Below are 20,878 nucleotides of genomic sequence, written 5' to 3'. Positions count from 1 at the left end.
CGCGAATGATAAACGATTTAAGTAATGTCATTTGTCGTAATATAGTGTTGAACATGCTAGAGACACTGACGCGAAATAACTGGGCCATCGTAAAATTTTTCAACTGAATCGCGTCGACCGGCCTAAACCTCTGTTTATTTTATGTCTTTGGGACTCTAAGAAGCCATCTATGGGCCGTTTAAAGTACAGTTTTAACTTGAGAGATGCATGGGAATTTATGACAGACGATCGATCATGACTGTTGTGCTTTTCAAAAAATGACTTTCTATTTAACGGCTTCGACGTACGACAAAATTTGAAGTTGCTTTCTAGAGCAGGAAGCTATGGCTTTTAGAACGTGTAACATATCTGCTCGGGCCGTCTTTCTTTTCAACATTATAACAGTTTTAGTTCTTGTGACATATCTTGTTGATTTAGAAAAAAAGATAGCTAATGCTAAGGACAGTTCAGAACATGATTCAAGCCTGCTTAATAACCAAGTCAATGGTAATAGCGTTGAGAAAGTACATCACCATCCTGCTATACAAGCAATTTTCTTTAGGTGCATTACTGTCTAACAGTTTCTCATCACAAAACCTAACTGTATTCTACAATCGTGTCCCCAAGACTGGGTCAACCTCCTTTGTTGGTTTGGCATATGATTTGTGCTCAAAAAATAAATTCAAAGTACTTCATGTAAATGTCTCAAAAAATGCACATACTATGTCATTGCCTGATCAGGTAACCATTTGCTTTTAGATTCAATGCAACATCCTCAACACCACGTTTTTTTCTCTGTAGTTGCGGTTTGCAAGGAATTTAAGCCACTGGGATCTGAAGCAGCCAGCATTTTACCATGGACACATAGCATATTTAGATTTTGCAAAATTTGGATCTTCATCACCATTGTTTATTAACTTAATAAGACAGCCGCTTGATAGAATGGTGTCCTACTATTACTTCTTGAGATATGGAGATGATTTTCGTCCACACCTAATCAGAAGAAAGCAAGGGAACAAAACAGTAATTAGATTGTCAAGATATTGGTAATCCTATGTCTCATTTTTTAAAATTCTTAAATTCTAGTCTTTTGATGATTGTGTGAAAGAGGGACAAGCAGAATGTGATCCAAACAATTTGTGGTTGCAAGTGCCTTTCTTCTGTGGGCATCATGCAGACTGTTGGTAAGGGCACTTGAAAAAATTCTTAATTTGTTTTAGCAACAGAGTATTTTTAAATTTTGAAACATAGGGTACCAGGTAGCACTTGGGCATTCGAACAAGCAAAGAATAACTTGGTTAAAAACTATTTATTGGTGGGCGTAACCGAACAAATGGAAGAATTTGTCGCTGTTCTGGAAGCTACTATTCCTAATTTATTTAAGGGGGCTCTAAAGCTTTATCGCAAAGGTATTTAAAATGTCTATTGCTTAAAGAAAAAAGAATTTAATTAAGACCGCGATCCTTTCCATAGGCTCGAAATCTCATTTGCGAAAAACAAACATGAAGATCCCGCCAAAAGCTGAAACAATAGCACGTTTTAGAAACTCAACCGTATGGCAGTTAGAAAACGAATTTTACGAATTTGCACTTAGGCAATTCGAATATGTGAAATCTCGTACCTTAAAACCCGATCTTTCAGACAAAGGGCAACAATATTTTTACGAAAAAATTCGTCCAAAATAAACCGTCTTATCAAAAAGCAAGCTTGTCCGTCATTTTTATTTCATGTTTGTTTCACAGTTGGTTTAACATCAATAAATCAACTTTTTTTCTGAGTAATAGTTTTGGCTACTGCTCTTTGTTTAGCTTTCTCGTACAACGGAAGCAATTGGCCTTTCTCACCAAGCATGCGAAGAAGTTGGACAATTAACGGTAGATAGTTGTGCTTACGCCGAACGTTTTCGACTTTTTGACGCTTCCGTTTGCTTTCTTCTTCTTCACAAAGCATCAAGAGCCGCTGGATCTCATTTTGCATGTCAGTCGTGATAGCGGACTGTGATTGTAGCCGTTCAATCTCCTTTTGCCACGCTAATTTCCGATCAGGAACAATTGCCATCAAGTTGAAATGAATTTCGCCTTCGCTGTATCTGTTTTACAAAATCGAACGTTTTGGAAATCTTCCATTTCGCTTGAGAGTGAAGTAAAGCAAAATAACCTTTGAATACGTTTCTCGATTATCGGCCTAACGACATCGATCCAGTCAGCTTCAGCTGGGATGGCGCCAAGATCAATAGGGCCTTCTTTCAAACCATCAAGTTCATAAAGGCGGCCATCAACGGGAACGTATCCGACAAAATGAAAAGTATCATCATCTTTAGATGATGATTTGGAATCAAATTCAAAGAGAGTTTGTCTGTTTTAAAGAAAATGTTTTCATTAAAGGAAAAAAACCGAAGATGACAACATTTGAAATTGCTGCATACCTGGCGAAAGAGTTGTGCACACTACGAATAGTGTCAGAATTGCTAAGTGCAAGGCCTTTCATGTTAGCATCAAAAGTCTGAGTAAATTCTTTGAATTCACCAAGCGTTGGCCCTAAATGAAGGTCTGGATGCTTGCAGTTCAGCAGGATACTAATAATGGCTTGTGTTGCACAAGCATTATTAATAACCTGTTTGGCAAAGAAAATTTTGTCCAGTCTACTATCTTGGACCACTGTTCCAACTACTTCTTCGTTTGGCACCCATTTAAAAAGAAAAATGAGTCCATGAATAGGTCTGCCACAAGACAAAATAGAACAAATTACTGATGCACCAAAAAAATACATCATCTGAAATTACTTTAATTTGTCAAACTGTTCTGGATCCAAACTCCATAGTTCTTCAACTTGAACCCCTTGCACTTCTGTTTAATTAAAAGGGAAAAAAATGTAAACTACCCAACGTCATCAAACTTAACGCGTGTCTTTGTCAGCGTCTCAATTTTTTCGACATACCGAAATCCCTGATTAACTCTGAGAACACACCAGGATCGCTTTCAATCAAACACCAGTTACCAGCATCAGCCATTTTTTATTTGTAAATGAAAATGATACTATGTTGTTTCAATTAAGAATACAAAATCCGACTAACACAACCGTATGTAAAAGTTGACAGCAAAGCTAGAATGCAAAAAAATAAAACGTCTGCTACAACTACTCGACATTAGAAGCCTTTTCGCACTCGTTCTAAACGACAAGTTCATTTGATCATTTCAAAATACATAAAATACATCACCTAAATTCCAATTCTATTGCTGCGAAATGCATTTTTCGTAATAAACACGTAGTCGCGGTCGCCTTTTGTTAGAATTCAAAATCAAGATAAGCTACCGAAATACAGCCGTATGTCTGTGAGCGTGTAATCGCATCTTCAATTGGCTTTGTCGGTCGGCATTTCATCATGGCAAAAACTAAATTGATAACATCCCAAAACGAGTGTTGACTAGACAATGCGTCATTTGTGGACAAGGTATTCGTTTCCGTTGGTATTCGCGAATTTCTTCTTCTTCTTCTTTTCAAGAATATGTGGGTACGAGAAAATAATCCTGGGGTCGCACGGCAACAACGGGAAGCCCGTCATCAATTGCGGATCGTTGGGCACCCCAGCAGGTACTACATCCGATGCATCTTGTACCACATTTCAACAATACAAGCGTTCGAATTCCCACTAGGTTCATCATCATCAATGGGACTTTCAACTACATTTGCTAATCTTTAGTCAGACATGGCCACCTATTGGAGGAGAATGTGTTTAGCTTCTTTTATTCGCTTCTTCACTTGACATTCTCCTTAAAAGGGCACACATAGACATGTAAGTTTTCTATTATTCAAGAAAAAGAATGAATAAAAAAATTTTTTTGTTGTTGTTGAAGTTGAAAGTAGTTCATAAAAGGACTAGCACAAACCCACAGGCAGGTATACAAGTTGGATGGAGCTAACAGATGCTTTTTTGGCCTTCCCATCATTTTTATAAAAAGAGCGGCGCTCTGCTTCGCACCAGGATGTTGTTGCTTGCTTATTATATCAGCAAAAGTAATTCTTTGCATGTGTAGATGTGATGGGAAATTGACGACGATCCCACTAAATGGCAATTCAAGAAAAAAAAGAGGAAGATGAACGAGGTTAAAGCTTTTTTTTCCTTCTATTTAATTCTTTTTTTTTTTAAGAAAGAAAGAAATTAAAAATTTTTTTTTGTGCTGATTCAGCGACAAGCTGGAGCCGTCCAGACTGACGAGAGCAAAAAAATAAGAAACGGAAAAAAAAGTCTCACAAAAGCCGAGAACAACCTTGACGTTTACGGTAGTGTAATCACTGCTATGCTAGTTAAAGCAAAACATCTAAACAAAATTGTAAAAAAAAAAGAAAGAAAGAAAGAAAGAAAAAATAAAGTAGAAAATGTCAGTTTGGACTTTTTTGACACGAAAATGAAATAAAAACAGTTGAAATTGATGTTTTCACTTGGCCGCTGTCTCTTTTGCCTATTTCTTTCCCCCTGATTTCTTTTTTCCCTCACTAAAAATGGAAGCGAAGAGCGGAGTCGGATAGATTTTTTTTCTGTTTGAGTCAATGGGATCCCCCACCTGGCGACAGTGACATATTTCACGAGCATATCATCGCCGAATAGCCCCAAAATAAAAAACAAAAAACGCAGAGGTTGGTCCTCTCTTTTGTTCCTCACAAAAATAACGACATTTGGGGCCTCGAGAATTTTGTCTTTTTCCCTCGTTCCGTGTAAATGTGTAGAACCTATGGCGAAACAGGGAAGAAAAAATCGAACAGATTTCTCCCCTTTTTATCCGTTAGCCCATCCACAAACACATATAGGTTCCTCCATGTCACCGGGGCCATAAAAATAAATAAAACACACGAAACCGCGGGGCACGGGAAGTCGGGAACCAACACACACACACACAACACAAGGACGTGTGTATTCACATGCTCTGTGTAACTTCAGTGTCCTCCTTGCGGGGCCCTCTTGCCCAGTCGCACTCCAAAAAGTTGAAAAATGCCAAGGCCAAGGAACTGTTTGATTGATAAGAGAGGGCAGCACCTCTGAACGTTTCGTCATACGAACGTGCGTGAGTGTTTGTGGGCAAATGGCTGCGTTATCTGATATGATATTTAAAGAAGAAAAAAGGGGGGAAAAAAAACCTCTCTGAAAATCACTCAGCCATCACTCCACCTGTTCCAATCGTCTCATCCTTCCGTCAGGTTGGAATTTGAACCCATAAAAATACGAAGAAACAAAATATTTATTTATTTTTTTAAATGGGAGGAAATTATCTGATTTTTTAAAAATGGTGAATTGGCTCAACGGTAACTGATGACACGGCCTGTTTGGTCGAGTTCAGTTAATTCACACTGTAGCGGTAACGTCGTGGAATATACAATACTTGCATATAACGCAGTCGTTATATCGGAATTGGCGTCAAGTTCGGATACGTTCGAGTGAGTTCCCGTTTCCCGTTTTCTTTGACTTCCGCCAGTAGCTCCACACACAACGCTGTTATAGGACCGGTGAGAGCAATCGGTCTACAAAACCCAAGGAACTGGAAGAAAGAAAGAAAAAAAATAGTAATAACAATAAATACAAGTACCCCCCAAAAAAAAATAAAGGACAGGAAAATCTAATTTGCTGGTCAATTTTTTCAGTTCCCGTTTTTTTTTTTAAGGTCTTTCTTACATTTCTTCCTTTCTTATATAGAAATTTTGTTGTTGTTTCTATTATTTTGGTTTCCCCTTGGATGGACTCGACCGCATCGACATGTTTCACGCAAATGGAGCGTAACCCGTTTTCTCACCATTTTTATTTCGCCTTCTTGTCAAAAAGACGAGGGATATGAATTTAACATCCAATGAGTTCATTTTCGGACGTAGAAATAAAAAAACAAAAAAACCATCAAGTTCTAGTGGTAACCATTAGACTCTGAATATGGCCGCAGAAGCCGGAGCGCACCTTTCGCTCTCAACAGGTAGGTAAAAAAAAAAAAAAAAAAAAGACTTGAGGCGATTTCAAGCCGCCATTGTTATGACACTACGGGGGAAAATGTAGATATTTTATTGAAGCTCTCCAATCAAAGAACAATGCAAGCGGTTTCACAAGTGTGAAGAGCTTTTCAAGGTTTTTTCCTACTTTTTTTTCAAGAAAAAAAAAAAGAATTGATCGAATAAAAATTAAATTGAAAAAAAAATAATAAAAGAGGAAGGTGATGTTCCAGAAAGAGAAGAACGGTATCGGCCTTTTTTTGAATGGAACGCACACCGAAACAGTCAATCCGGAATTCGGATGGCTCTCTTTTCCCTTTACTACTCGTTGTGCATAGCGGAGGGGGTTAAAACAAGATGGAATGTTTTCATTCAATCACAAGGTAGATGGCCAACACAGGCAATCTCACAAAAGAAGGGGGGAGTAAATCAACGGATTTTTTTTTTTTTGTGTGGCTGAAAAGAGTAACCCTAAACCTTTTTTTTGTGTGTTGAATTTCCCCTTATTCAGGCACTAATAAAAAAAAAAAAGAAGAAGAACCTGTAAAAATGCCGCCGTATGTCAATCCGGTCGTACCATATTGTCCAGTATTTTTGCTCTTTTCTTTTTTTTTTTTTTCCCAGTCGATTTCCACCTTTATTTTTGCTTATGTTTTCCTACTGTGGGTATTATTCCACTCTTTCATGCTTTCAACAAGTTCCCATTTTTCTTGTTTAATCACAGGAAATTCGCTGCCCTTTTTTTTTTTGCCCGGTCGTCTTCATCTGCCATGTTTTCACTTCCGCTATTGTGTTTTGACGATGGGATCGCCCCCCCCCCCAAAAAAAACAAAAAAGAGTTCCTGACAAACAAGATACTATATACACATAGATCTTATTTTATTTCATCCCCCCCCCCTTTTTTTATACATGTATATATATCCCTCCGTTGCAAATGGCCGTCTCGTGGGAGAATCACGTGGGTTCCCCTTCCATCATCAAGGATATAAAAAAGATATTGTACCATTCCTCTGTGTCATATACATGTCGAGAAAATAAAAGACAAGAGAAACGACACAAGAGAGACGAGGAGAAAAACAAAAGAAAGTTTTTTTGTTTTTTTAAATCGCACTGTGTAAAAGCAGAACTGTATGCGCGTTCCAGCAGCAAAAGCCAACACGAGCAGACGAGTCTGGACAGACAATTCACCTTCTTAAAGGGCGGGCTGAACGAGTTATTACCAGATGCCTATCTGAAGAAGATCCTCTTGTTTTTAAATGGAGACAACACGCGCCCAGCTTATGTTTTTTGTTTGGTTTTTTAACTAAATAAAAATTTGAAATCGTTTCATCTTGAAAAAGCAGCTACCACCAGTGAAATAGATTTCCCCCTGTTTGTTTGTTTTCTATTTGATTTTGGTTTGTTAAAAAAAATAATAATAAAAAGCCAAAGGAAAAAAAAAAAAAAACATTTTGATGACCCTCCTGTCAATAAAAACCAAACAAAAGTGGCCTAGACATTTGCTGGGCAAACGGGGCGGAATATAAACAGGAAAGAATTTCGAGGAAATCCAGTAAGACCTGAGGGGCTTCGATAACATCCGACTTTTGGTTGGCGATTACTTCGTCCATTTTACTTTGGGAAAATGAATTTCAAATGAATGTAAACAAACCAAAATGAAAATCCAATTTAAAAAAAATAAAAAAGGAAAATTGAAGTCAATTTTTTTTTTTTTTTTGAAATTCTATTTGCTTTAACAAATAATAATCGAAAAGCCGCGAGGATTGATCCGTTGATGAAACATCATGCATTTTAATTGGAAATCATGAATTGGTTAAAGGGATGAGCAACTCTGCGGGTGTAACGGAATGTTTCCACCTCCTCTTTTTTTTTTTTCTTTTTATTTCTTCCCCACGGGCCGACAGGTTTCAACTGTTTATTCATTTTGCCCCCCTTCCTAAATAAAAAATCTGTTGTATTTCTTCGATTTTTCAGAAGCAGAAACAGAAAGAAAACAACAATTAGTAAGAAATTTCAGATCCCCACAATCTAAATCTACTCAACTGTTTGCATATTCACCGTCAGTAGATCATATTCATTAGCATAAATTGTTTTTGGTGTGTGGCATGTTTCTTTCATTTATTTTATCCCCTCGCTTAACCGAAACGATGACCTGACACAGACCGTTGCTACGTAAACCGTCGTTATTAACTATAACGTACGCACACAAGTCAATGTCTGTTGGCTGCATACACGCAGTTGGAAAGTAGCATCGACCAGAGTGTACCTACAGTCTGTACAGCTCCTCTTTTTTTTTCTTTTTTTTTGTTGTAACGTGTGTTTCCTATTCCCTCCTCTTTCATTGTATATATATACATACACCTCCCCCCCATCCCCCCCTTATTTCCAACTCCTGCGGCTCTCTCTCCTCCTCTAAAGGTGTGTGTAGTGCTAGCAGTGGCGAGAGATACAAACATTTTCAAAGTGCCTGGGCCACAGTTCAGTTACCTGCCACCGTGGTCCGTCAACGGACGTGTCTCGGCATCTATCTCCAATTTCTTTCGTTTTCTCTGCATTTTTCATTTCATTTTTGTTTTTTTTTACCTGTAGTCTCTCAAGAGGGGCTCACCTCTATTTGAAAAAACGCCAATAGAGGCCAGTGCTATAGGAAAACGGACAAATCTGGCCGTTATAGTTGTTCCCCTCTGAAAGAAACAGCGTCGGCTTCTTCATGTCGGACAGTAGGCCAAAGTGAAGTCAGTGGAACGGCTTCGAAATCATTTTCGTCTTTTAAAAAGAGAGAGAAAAAGAAAAAAGGAAACATTCAAATTTAGGAAAAAACAAAAAAAAACAGTCGATACTCGTTGACCGAGCAATTGTGCTATTCCCCACTACGGTGGTAACTAACGTGATTGCGCTTCATTAACAACAGATTTTGTGTATGTGTGTGTGAGTGTGTGTGGCTATTTTGTTGAACTGAACTATTTCCGAAGAGAAAGAAAAGTTACCGCCGTTTGTGTTTTTTTTTATGTGCCGTGACTTGCGGGAATCCCGCACGCGCGCTCACGTCAACCCCCATCCCTTTTTTCAGTGCTGGTGCATTCAAAAAAAGAAAAGAAAAGAAAAATCTTTTTTTGTTTTGTTTTTAAGTGAACCACCGTATGCCCTGCATAGCTGATTAGCAACAACCCATTTCGACATAATCACACCGAAGGAGAATACACCACCCGATTGTGTGTCTGTGTGTGTCTGTGTGTGTCTATGACAATTGCTACAAGGTCTTTCAACTTAACAATTTTCTACTTCAAAGGTAAAAAAAACTTCCTCTACTTTTTTTTTTTCGTTGTTGCTCGTGGGTTTTTTATTCTTTGAAAAAAAAAAATAGTTTGGTCTTTCTCGTTTAAAGCTGAGACTCTCTCTCCTCTTTTTACTGGCTAACATCCTATGCACGACCTATATCTCTTTCCTAGTTGTATAGACAACAACTGAGAAAGACGGTTGCGGTCGCCTGCGGATGTGGTGGGCTTGATTTTTATATGCAGAGCTGCTGCTCTCTGTATTCATCCTCATCGTTATCGGAAGAAAACGGATTTCTTTAAAACCCCTCACCGAAATTTCAAAGAAAATCTCGTGACGATTGATCTTCTTCTTTTTTTTTTTGGAAGGATTTTTGTTGTCGATGGAACAATCTCCTTTTTGTTTTTACAATTTCACCGTTGTGTACTCGAAAAATAGATTTTTTAAAAGAAAAAACAGACCCAACGGTGCAACAAAGTAGGTCATCATCATACCCATCGAATTTTCGTATGAACTTTGATTATGTCATTCTTTTTCGAATAAAAACCAAAAACAAAAACTAAATTATGTCCCTCTGTTCCCAATCTGCTATAAAACGTACGTTACATTTATTTATTTTTTAAAGCCGGCCTCAATCGTGATTGAAAATTCGAATCATCTCGAAAATGTCCGTTGGGCTCTCATATTTTCTTTTTCTTTTTGATATAACAACCGCCCGTTACAGCGCCGTTGTTATTCCGGCCCACCCATCTGCCCCAAACAAAACACAAAATTTCGCTCTCTCTCTCTCTCTCTCCGATGAAAATAAAGGCCTCTCCCCCTCGTCATCAATAGAGCGTTGGCAGCTGCGCCACATACGTCCATTGTGTCCCAGACACAGTTTGAAATTCGAACGGTTGCGTTTACCCATACGCACAAAACATCTTGTCGGTTCGAGTGCAACACACGGGAATTGTTAAAGTTAAAAAAAAAAAAAAAGATGCAGCCTCCACTTCCCCCCGATGGATCTCGGATTTCCGGAAGGAGAGACGCCAGTCATATTTCGAGCAGATGTTTTTTTGTTTTTTTCTTCATAGAAACGTTTCTAATTTCTATTTTTTCCTATAAGTGAAAAAAAAAGGGGGGAAGATGAGCACAGATTGTTGAAAACTTCAAAGTCTGTTAGATGGAATGATACAGACGCTAAGGCAGAATGTCATTCATGAAACGTGCGCGGTCTATTGATCAAGTCGGTCATCAAGAGAGAGAGAAAACTGTGGGATGTTGTTATGTGGTCGTTGATTTCGCTTGGATGTTCGAAAGCCATAAAGCACTGATATGATATTTTGGCGTTTGAGAAATCGGGCCGCACGCGTGTCTTCCTCGTCCCGCTTTCGTGAACGCTCAAGCCATTACTCATTCCGCTCTAGCGACTTCTACTTGGGAATATATATACGTATCTTTTGATTTAAACTCTTTTCCATTAGCCAGTCTTTTCAAGCCCTTCTTTTTTTTCAGGGGGAAATGGACGCACTTTCAGACGGAATTTAATAGAAAAAAAAAAATCAAAATTGGCTTCCAGCGCACATGAAAATGAATCTCATTTGCTTTTTCTTTTTTTTGCGAATGAAAAACATGGAAATAAATCCTTTTTGATAAAGAAAAAGAAGAAGAAGAAAGAAAAAGCGAGATGGAACGGTCGTGCGGAATCGAGGCCACCATCCGGCCCTACTGAAAAAGGGAATAGGATGTCAGAAGATTCATGAATCCCATTGACTCTCGGTCGGGGTGGGGTGATAGGGACAAAAACCAAGAAGCGAAAATGAAAAGAAATAGCTGCAAGGCGTTGACCCTTTTTTTTTTTTTTCACTTAAAAACAAAATTCACGGTGAATATTTTTATTTTTCCCTCAATAAAAGGCTGAGGTAGTTTTCTTCCGTAACGGCCTCAACTGTTGCAGCTGCGGATAACCCGAGTCCCGCAATCGCAAGAGCAAAATGGCTGCAGGCTTTCGTCTGACCCCGGTAACATAGTGTAACTGCTGTACTCAAAGCCATCTGGTGGCGAACTTGGCCGCTCCTCCCGTGGCAGCCTGAACGCTTTTGAAAAAAAAAAAAAAAGAGTTTGCATAATATGCAAATGGGATGGGAGAAACTATTCTTGAAAAAAAAAAAAAGAAGTCGGCCGTCAACCGAATAGATATGCCATTTTTTCTGCTCTCTCCCGTACTTCAGAATACGATGATGACGATGATCCTAGAGGAAAATGGCAGGTCGTTCAGTTCCACAGGGAGACGACATACACACACACACACACAGAGAAACGTAACAACAACAACAACAACAAAAAGAGCTACGACCGAAATATTGAGGCCAGTTGGGATGATTGCCGGTCCCATCCATCATCACGCGAGGATAGTGTGGGAAGCGAGACAACAACAACAACGCCAACCCAAACCACCTTTCACACTCGAGACGACAATGTTTGGCTGTGTTTTTGCTGTTGTTGTTGTTGGTTGTTCTTCTTCTGATTTTGACGAGTTTTTTTTTTTGTATTTAATGGCAAAAAATAATAAAAAAAAAAACCTTAACAAGAAGAAGAACGAGGTTACTAAAAATTGTGCTGACGGACCATCCGGAGGGCCGATTATATCCTCAAGGTAAAAAAAACAAAAAAAACCTCGAAATAAAGAAAAAATTACAAAATTTATTTATTTTTGAATGTGCGTCAAAAATGGCTAGCTGATATAATCGAAGCTGCACACAACTGAGAGAGAAACGAGTGTCTGCGTAATGGTGACGTCATTGGCACACGCATCACGGGCTTTTGCATAGGGGGAAAACGAAGGCGACTCGACAGTTTATTTTCGTTTTTTTTTTTTTGTTCTCGCTCTTTTCCCATTTCTCTGTAATATTCAAAGCCATTTAAGGATTGAAACGATGCTCAAACAGCCGGCACCTGGTGAAACAGCCTCAACACTAGAGCTGTGTTTGTTTTCACAATTTCTAGACGAACCAAATAAAAGAAAAAAAAAAAACGAAAACAAGAGAAAACAATTCGTGATTGGAGGATGAACTCGTTTGAAACGTGTCGCTACAATCGGTACATTTCACTCCGATGATGAAACCGAAACACACAGACCCACATGATGATGATGATGTTTTCTTCTTCTTTGATTTCACAACCACCACAAAAGAAAAGAAAAAAGATAAGAGTCACGGTGGACCGGCTAGAAAATGGCGGCTCATTCAGCAGTTGAAGCACGTGCACCTGTCGATGTCCGGCCAGAAAGTTGGGGTGTGTCAAGCATCTTTTTTTTTGTGTGTGTTGTTGTTGAAAGCCACGGCCCACGGTATAACAATAAAAGACACAAGTCAACTCTCGTCGTTGTTGTTGTTTTGTTTTTTTGTTACGTCTGGCCAGCATAAAAACAACAACAACAAAGTATGCAAACGTGTAATCCACTTAAACAGATTTTTATTTTTTTTATTTTTGAAATGCCCGCCCAAAATTCTACGCCACCAAGTAAGGCAAGTTATTTCCAGGTCTATTGTTTGAACAGTTCTTTCTTGTTGTTTTGTTTTTCAAAAATTAATTATTTTTTTTTATTTCCTAATAATATACCGTATTTTTTAAAAAGGAGAAAATGAGGACATTTACACAGACGTGCATTCGTGATGATGAATTGTTTTTAAGCGCATGCCTCCCCTTGAATATGAAAAATTTCAGATTAGATTTTCAAAAAGAAAGAAGGTACGCACCAAGACAGTGTGGGACTCTCCCAAAGGCACGATTTCAAAATAGGCTCTATCACATAGATATAGAGGTCATCCTTTGTTATTCCTCCAAAACGCAGCCTATACGCGAAGGCCGTTTATGGACATAATAATACGAAAAAACAGGGGCTGCTTTCTTTCTTTTTTTCACTACTCATCATCCAAACTACACATTATTCAACCCCCCAATTTTTCAGATAAAAAACACAAAAATCGTTTGAAACATTTTTCAGACAAAACTCGCAACGGTTCTTTCCTTTTGAAATATTTGGAACCAGCATCATCCGTGCCGCCAGTGCGCAGTGGGTTTTCCCTTTTGTGTTGTTGTTGTTGTGTGATGAATTCGTCGTCACGGCACCGCGCCAGCAATCGATTATGCTAATGAAGAGCGGCATAATAAAAACAAAAACAATCCACAAAAAATATGAATAATAAAAAAATAAGCCGATTCACTAGTGTTGCGTTTTTGCAGACTTTTACGCGGCATCATGATTAGTATGTAGTTAGCGCTAGACAGACTAGCGCACAGCACGTTTAATACCCACAACCAAATAGGAGGGGACCATTTGATTGAAGGCAACCATCGATTCCTTACCAGTTAATGGCACTACATTTAATAGACCCCCAATTTTTGTTTGATTTCATTTTTTCGTTTTGCTAAAAGAAAATACTCTTTTCTTCGTAGACATCGTTCGTGCGTAAAGCGGCGCAATTTAAACGCCGAATGTTGCCGTATCACGCACAGGGGGCACTAGTATGTAATAAACGTGTGTGTCTCGGCCCGGTTATAAACGGCACAGAGAAAAAGCAAAAATGAAAACTTTTCATTTTTTTTTTTTTTTAGACATTTCATTTTTTTGTGTCGCGTTTTGTGTGTGTGTGTCGGTGCGCCTGTTGTTCATTTTGATGTTTATAATTACACACAATCATGTAGACGTGTAGCCCCACACAGACAGATTTCTACCGAGACGATACGCCGCCCATTAAGCCACGCCTTTTTCGATCCCTCTCTATTTAAAAAACAGAAAAAAACGAAAAAATACAACTGAAGAGAGAAAATAAGCGAATTATTATTGCTGTTTTTAACGAGCAACTTAATAGAGCCCATAAATTTCTGTACAAAAAAATAAAAATATGTTTGGAGAATAATCCGAATATGAGTATAGAAATCATGACGAGATAAGAGGTGATTTTTCTTTTACTGGGAACGATAAGAAAATAATGGGATTGGCCCTTTTTTTCTTCTTTTTTAATGATGACTCGATTCACAGCCGCAGAGACGCTTCCGTTCTACCTACACAAGCCGCTTTGCGGCTGATTTCCTTTCTTGTTTTTGTTTTTACCGAGAAAGCCGATGATTAATCTCTTTCGTTGTGATATACTTACACGCGAAAACAAAACAACCGCCATTTAAGGTTCAAAAGAAAATCATGGCGGATGGAAGACCGAGCTCAGAACGGAAATAAACCGCAAAATGTGTTGATGTTGCCCTTCACAATAAAAAGGAAGAAACAAAAAAAAAAAAATGTTGACATCATCGCAAGAAAGAATGAGGGCGAAATGGTGGCGCCATCGGTTTGATTATTAAGTTACCCGCTTACAAAGAAGGAGCGGAACCGGAAGAACGGTTAGGCGATTGTTGCACAACGTGTGCATTATAAATTCAACTCCTCCTTCTTCCCTAACCCACCCCTGTCTTGATATTCCTCGGGGCCATCATTGACTCTCTCACGAAAATTCAATCCCCCCCAAAAAAAAAACGTAGCCTAAAACCATTTTTATTTATTTATTTTTTGGCTTTAGTTAATTGAGTTAGTTGTCATTCTGGTTCGTTACCGTTTTGGTTTGTTCACCTTACCAACACCAAAGAAAGAAGAAAAGAAAAAAAGAGCCGTCGTGGACAGTGTGGTTGGTCGTGTGCGCGGCCAAAGTTAATTTCGTGTAGTCGATATTTCCTGGACAACGAGAATATTCATAAAGCCAAGGATTACGCAACGCCCCCGTAGGCAATAAAAGAAAAAGGCAATCGACCGATCTTTTGATCAAAATCAAGTGCGTGTTTGTTTGATTTCTTTTCGGTTTCTACCACAAGGTTATTATTGAGAAACTAAAGCAATTTCAAAATAGAAAAGCGCCTTGGAACATTTATTTATTAATTTATTTATTTTTTGGGCGGATATGTAAACCCATTTTCACGGCCGCAATTTTTGTTTCCCCTTCCAATTTTTTGTTAAAAGAAAAAACAAACAAACAAACATTTCATTTTTGTGGGTTAGTTGACTCGATGTGCCCTACATTTGGGGGCTGTTTAAAAACAAAACAAAAGAGAAGCGGGTTCGTAACGGCACTTGATTGTTGTTCACGACTCTTTCTCCTGCCCAATTTCAAGTTTTTCTTGTTTTTGTCGTCATCATCGTTGGCTAAGAACAAACATCCGAAAAGGTTGTCGGTGTGAGAAACTCGTGAGGTACACAAGTCGAATGACAAAACAGGGCTTGTGTATAAATTATCAAAACTGACGCACAGCTGCAGTCGCCCGTTACAGTTGGAAACCTGCCGAGTGCATTTTCGTTTTGTTTTCCTGTATCCAACAACAACTAGAACAAACAATCGACCGAGTTTGTTTTTCTTTTCGAGTGGAAGAACATTTTTGACTTGAAACGACATGATACGCCATAAAATGGCAGACTTTTGACGAGCACATTCCGCGTGTCCGCTGTCTGCTTGCAATTCAATCCTCTTAATAAAACAAGAAGAAGAACAACAAATGCCCAGCACCTTCCCCTAAAGACACGCAAACAAAGAGAAAGTCTGATGCGAGAAAACAAAACATAAAACAGACAGAAAAGATGGATTCTTTTTCATCTGAGTAGAAGATACAGCCAGTGAAAATGATCTCTATCTCTTTTTATTCATTTATTTCATTTTTTTTTCCTTCAAAAAGGTTGTTCATGTATCAGGCCCTATAACATCGATCTTTGTATTTTACTCTGATGAGAATGAGGGTTTGGCTCAATTTTGGAAACTAGGGCGGTTCGTCGAAAATGAAGAACAACGAAGCAAATCATAAATAATAATAATACTAAATAAAAATGTGTTTCTTTTGCAAAGATTTTCACTTTGACTTGACCCCCGAATCGTTTCCGTTCATCGGGCGGTACTTTCTTAATAATCAGCTGGTGCTGCGCACACGCAACAGGAGAAGAAAAGAAAAAGAGGCAGGCCAATTGGTAAACGTGTTGGGAAACTCTCTTTCCACTTGATCCGACACTAATCAGAATGCGGGTCACCTATTGCTTCGTGCGATCTTATCACCTCAGGAGAGGAATGTGTGTATAATTTATAACCGACCACGCAAGTGTAAAAACCCTATTCCCCTCTACCACATTTTGAAAGAAAGAAAATCACAGGACATGGCCGTGCCAGATAATAACAAAACACGAATCGCAGCCTAAACGGTCCCGAAGATACTACACCTCCTTTTTCTTTTCCCTACTATAGACACAAGTCCCGCGAACTCAGGTGGGGGCCCAGGTGTGTGTGTAGGAGGGGAGCGGCATTCTTTTTTTCAGTTATGTTTTTTTTTTTTGCTGTTGTCTGTCGTGACCCAGTGTGCGTGAAGGCGACCCCATGACAACGCGTAGCCAAGTCACGGACAACGGGTCTTGTTTGGGCCACACAAAAAAAACAGAGACGCCGTAGTTACGATGGCCCTTTCTCTCGTTTTTTATATTATTTAAGTCTACTTGGTGAATCTGTAATTACGCACGCTGATTCCGGGCGCACCGGAATGAGGTATAGATAGTTTTAAAAAAGGGAAGAAGAAAAGAAGAAAAGGTCTTGTTAAAGAATGAATTTTTTAAAAAAGAAGAATAAAGGGTCTGTTAGTGTGTCGTTCGGTTACTAGGCCAAAGTTGTTGGTAGACGCCCTTGCTGACAACAATTGATTCCAATTCAGAACAATGATAATAAACGCCCAAAAATATACGTACACGCGTAACAAAAGAGTCCGTTTTTCCGATTGAAATTTAGGTTTTTAAAATTCATTACTTTCAAAAATATTTCAAGGATTAATAAAGATGAAAAAAATAAAGGCAAAAATGTGTGAGCCAAACTAATCAGAATTGCTGTTAGTAAGAAAAACTAAAACTAAAACAAAGCCGACGAAATTCTTTTTGCGAGTTCAAGGGGAAAATAAAATAAAAAGAAGGTTTAACGAGTCGGATAAAGCCCATCCGCTGTATACACAAGGCCGCCATGTGTACATTTTTATTAAATTTACATTTGAAAAAAATAATAAAAAAACAAACAAATGACAACACTCAATAAATGGATTTGAAAGTCGTCATGGAGACGCCGGTCACGAATACGATAGCAATATTTCGAGATAACCGGTTTTGCTCCCCGTCTCTCTTGTTGTCTATCACAAATTTGCATTCTCCTTCCCACTGTAATTTAGTTTCGCCCATCGGAAATGCCTCCCCCCATCATTTCAGGTGATCTTTCAAGGATTGTCTTTTTTTTTTGTTGTTGTTGTTTTTTAATTTGTCGTTTGAGCAATGCGCCTGATATCTTCAATTGTTATCACAACATTGTTGCGCAAATGCCTGCCGCCTCCTTTAAAGTAAATGTTTTTGATGTGTCCTTCTCCTTCTTTCTTTTAGGACGAACATTATCACTTCGCAATTGATTTTGAAAATGTTCCCTTTGATTTTCCATCTTTGGCCCTTTTTTCTTATCCAATTCGAAAAATGCCCCATTGTCGATACATTTCCTCCTTCTCCGGTTCGCTACATATACGGATCCTTGTACACTTGCATTTGATTGCCCAATTGCCTCATCATTTGGCCTTTACAGATGTAAAAGCCAATGTCACCGCTAGTAGCTTTTCACGAAAAAAACAAAAAACAAAAAACCCGACACGATTCTCGAAGCTTCTTTTCATTGTCGTTTAACAGACCGATTGCGTGATTTAGAATCGTATTGCAGATAAAGAGCCATCTAGCGGTGGTTATCAAGACGCTCTTTTTATGGCCTTTGCAAAGTTGCAAGAAATAGTCGCGTAAAAAGATCTCCAACAAATGTCAAGGACTTTTTGTTTTCTTTAACTGTCGTGTCTTTTGTCTGCTTGATTGTTTTCTCTATTCGAAAAAAAAAAAAAAAGAAACATGCGTTGCAGAACGTCACTGACCGGCTAATGCAAGAAATTCATTTCCTAACGAGTTTTTTTTTTTGTTTGTTTGTTTTGTTTTTCATTTATGCGCAGATGGAGAATCGCATCGAAGAACTGGAGCGAGAACTGAAAGAGACGGGCGAGCAGTTGGCGCTGACGCGCGAGCAGCTGCGGCTGCAGAGCCGACGCGCGCGCCAGCTGGTGGCCGCTTGTTCAACTAAAGTGGAGGAAAAAGAGCGCGAAATGCGAATGCTACGGGTTCTCAAAGACGGCCAGCTTCAGTCCATCGTCCGCAAATTGCTCCACTTCGAGAGTCTTTTGCGTCAGGAACAGAAGCGGGTCGTCGAAATCGTCCGCCAAAAAGATCAAATCATTTGGACGCAATCGACTGAACTTGACCAACTGAGGCAGGCCAATCGCAAGCTCCTGATGGCCGCCAGCCAGGACCCTGACGACTCGTCATCTGTCTCTAATCCAGCCGCATCCAAAATGGCCAAACTCGATCCGGAAAACAAGGAAAACGTCGAGCAAAACGAATCGCAAACGAAGACCAATCAACAACAACAAATGGAGACGCCGCTAGTGACGAAAATGGTCCGCCGATTCGAGCCCGCACCCTCGACTGTCGCCTCGAAAAAACCCGAAATCCCAAAGAAACCAGCCCGTCTGTTGGCGGCTGTCGCCCCGACCCCGGCCGTTGCCATCCAGCAACCCGTGACGGTGAGCAAGGGCGTCGTGCGCACAGACTCCGTCAACGATCACGGCTACTTCACGTTGGAAAAGAGAAAACCTGTTCGTATGAGCGTCACGCCGACGCCCGTCCAAGTAACAGAACCCCAGCAAAATCCGTCTCCCCGCGATCCGCCCGCAGCCGATCGCGTCGTGGATGAAATGGATCTGCGACACAATTTCGAAGAGTTCCATCTGATGGACAGTCTGGAAGAAGAGGAGCAGCAACAACAACAGCAGCAGCTCTTGTTCCAACAACATTCCGAAACGACCATCATGACAACGACACCTCCACGGACGCCGGACCGGAGTAGCGGCGACGGCGCCGAGTGGAACAGTAGCAGCGCCAGCAGCGGTGGCAGCAGCAGTTTGCAGCTAACGCCGCCGCACAACGGCATGGCCGACTGCACATCGTTGAGCATTTGCGCCGGGTCGGTGCAAATCCTGCCGCAACTGGGCGACGCGACGCCGACGTCTGGCGTCCAGTTCGACCGTTTCCTAGACGCCAGCGGTTTGACGCAAAAGTCGATCCTGACGCCGAGTCGGTTGCTAAGCAACCACAAAAACATGCTCAAGCCCAAGGACGTGAAACTTCGGCACATGATCAACAAAGCCGCTCACGCCCCCAACGCCTTCAACAACTGCCGTTCCAGCGAGTCCCTCCTATTATCGGTGGCCGGTGATTCAGCCCGTTTGCATCATCACCACCATTCCACTAATCAAGTCCGTTACTATGTCGAACCATTCCTATGAAAAAAAAAAAAAACGAAAAACGAAACCCAAACGAGGAAAAATCGTAAAAAGAGAGGGGGGACGTCGTGAAACGGCACAAAATTTTCCGTTAAAAAAAGGGGGGAGCAGAAAAGAAAAAAAGAAGGGGAATAGCTTTTTGATGGGCTAAATCGTTCATCATGAAATTATTGTATTTTTTTTTTCTTCTCTTTCGGCTAACAAACAAAATTTATTTTTTTTATTTTTGCTTCTTTTTTTTTGTGCTGTCTGTTTTTCCTGTTTTATTTTTGTTGCCGCAAATAACGAGCGGTAGATGACCATTTTCGGAGCGGGAATATTCGTGATCTATCAGAAGGGGGGGAGAGAAAGTGGTGGATTCAAATCCGACCTCGACGTTTTTTTTTTATCTACGACCAAAAAAAAAAAAATAATTTTCTTTTGTTCTTTTGTTAACTTTTTCTTTGTTTGTTTCATTTTTGCGTGAGATAAAGCAAAACTTTTAAGCGCAAAAATTGTGACCAAAAAATAAAACAAATTGTTTGTAACAGTAGCCGTTCCCCGTCCTTACAGGTCCCACACACACACAAACTAAAAGGGAGGTCCATCCAGTAATCTATCTAAAAAAAATAAATAACAAAAAATAACAATAATAATTCATGCAACCGCAAAACGAAATGACAAAAATATTTTGAATGACGTATTGATTTTTCGTGCGTGTCTGTGTGATATGGCGCCGCCTGGATATACCCCTTCGGGATATACGGATCGCAGCTACAGCACAAAGAAATATGGAATCCCATTTACCAGTCGTCTGTTATGCTAATAAAAAATAAAAAAAATCTCCCTCCCATGCGAGTTTCTCGACATTACGATCACAACGTTAGATGGAAAACGTCGTCCTGACTATAAGATATGATAATATTCTCGTCGTCATCCTCTTGTGTCTCCCGCGCATCAAAAACATTATATACATACAAGTGTATCTGCTGTATAAGGAATTTCTCAAATGTATTATTTTTTACGGCTATTTTCATCTTTTCCCTCTTGTTTCCCTATACTCTTCCTTTCCCTTTTTTTTTTCCCCCAAGCAAAAAAACAAAACACAATAGCTAAGAAAATGGCGGATATCATAATTATTATTAGAATAATCCTTGAATGTACAGACAACCAAATATATATCATATATACCAGAATGCATTTCGCGTTATTTTTTCCAATTATTTATGCAAATGCGATGGCCAAAATGTCAGAGAGAAATGACACGAGG

The 20,878-nt window shown here is 39.5% G+C and overlaps 3 protein-coding genes across 4 annotated transcripts; 2 read left to right on the top strand and 1 right to left on the bottom strand.

Moving 5' to 3' along the window:
* The first annotated feature begins 5 nt into the window (after nt 1–5).
* On the top strand, nt 6–1,680 carry LOC116917513 (heparin sulfate O-sulfotransferase). Its single transcript, XM_032923021.2, has 6 exons — nt 6–486; nt 542–720; nt 781–1,002; nt 1,066–1,163; nt 1,231–1,388; nt 1,453–1,680. The coding sequence occupies exons 1-6, from the start codon at nt 324–326 to the stop codon at nt 1,662–1,664; spliced, it is 1,032 nt and encodes a 343-aa protein (XP_032778912.1). The 5' UTR covers nt 6–323; the 3' UTR covers nt 1,665–1,680.
* Nucleotides 1,681–1,682: 2 nt separating this feature from the next.
* On the bottom strand, nt 1,683–3,098 carry LOC116917515 (ubiquitin carboxyl-terminal hydrolase isozyme L5). Its single transcript, XM_032923023.2, has 5 exons — nt 2,917–3,098; nt 2,762–2,825; nt 2,405–2,698; nt 2,137–2,334; nt 1,683–2,068 (listed from the first exon to the last, which is right to left on the bottom strand). Exons 1-5 carry the CDS (start codon nt 2,987–2,989, stop codon nt 1,741–1,743), a joined length of 957 nt encoding a protein of 318 aa, XP_032778914.1. The 5' UTR covers nt 2,990–3,098; the 3' UTR covers nt 1,683–1,740.
* Nucleotides 3,099–8,409: 5,311 nt separating this feature from the next.
* On the top strand, nt 8,410–20,804 carry LOC116917506 (transcription factor SPT20 homolog). 2 transcript variants are annotated; one of them, XM_045168886.1, is made up of 2 exons: nt 8,410–9,235; nt 18,244–20,804. In XM_045168886.1, exon 2 carries the CDS (start codon nt 18,244–18,246, stop codon nt 19,630–19,632), a length of 1,389 nt encoding a protein of 462 aa, XP_045024821.1. In that variant the 5' UTR covers nt 8,410–9,235; the 3' UTR covers nt 19,633–20,804. The 2 variants fall into 2 exon arrangements, with proteins under 2 accessions (XP_045024821.1, XP_045024822.1); XM_045168887.1 differs by lacking the exon at nt 8,410–9,235 and adding an exon at nt 14,771–15,029.
* The last annotated feature ends 74 nt before the right edge of the window (nt 20,805–20,878 follow it).

The sequence above is a fragment of the Daphnia magna genome, linkage group LG2 (genome assembly GCF_020631705.1).
Source record: "Daphnia magna isolate NIES linkage group LG2, ASM2063170v1.1, whole genome shotgun sequence".
NCBI lineage: Eukaryota > Metazoa > Arthropoda > Branchiopoda > Diplostraca > Daphniidae > Daphnia > Daphnia magna.
The sequence above is the reverse complement of the archived record's forward strand: the minus strand, read 5'-3'. Positions and strand labels throughout refer to the sequence as shown.

Coding starts and splice junctions, on each gene's coding strand:
- LOC116917506 (XM_045168886.1), top strand. CDS start 18,244: ATGGAGAATCGCATCGAAGAACTGGAGCGAGAACTGAAAGAGACGGGC.
- LOC116917513 (XM_032923021.2), top strand. CDS start 324: ATGGCTTTTAGAACGTGTAACATATCTGCTCGGGCCGTCTTTCTTTTC. Junction 1,003..1,065: donor GAAAGCAAGGGAACAAAACA/GTAATTAGATTG, acceptor CTTAAATTCTAG/TCTTTTGATGATTGTGTGAA. Junction 1,164..1,230: donor GGGCATCATGCAGACTGTTG/GTAAGGGCACTT, acceptor TTTGAAACATAG/GGTACCAGGTAGCACTTGGG.
- LOC116917515 (XM_032923023.2), bottom strand. CDS start 2,989: ATGGCTGATGCTGGTAACTGGTGTTTGATTGAAAGCGATCCTGGTGTG. Junction 2,335..2,404: donor GTGCACAACTCTTTCGCCAG/GTATGCAGCAAT, acceptor TCTTTAAAACAG/ACAAACTCTCTTTGAATTTG. Junction 2,069..2,136: donor ATCGAGAAACGTATTCAAAG/GTTATTTTGCTT, acceptor TTTGTAAAACAG/ATACAGCGAAGGCGAAATTC.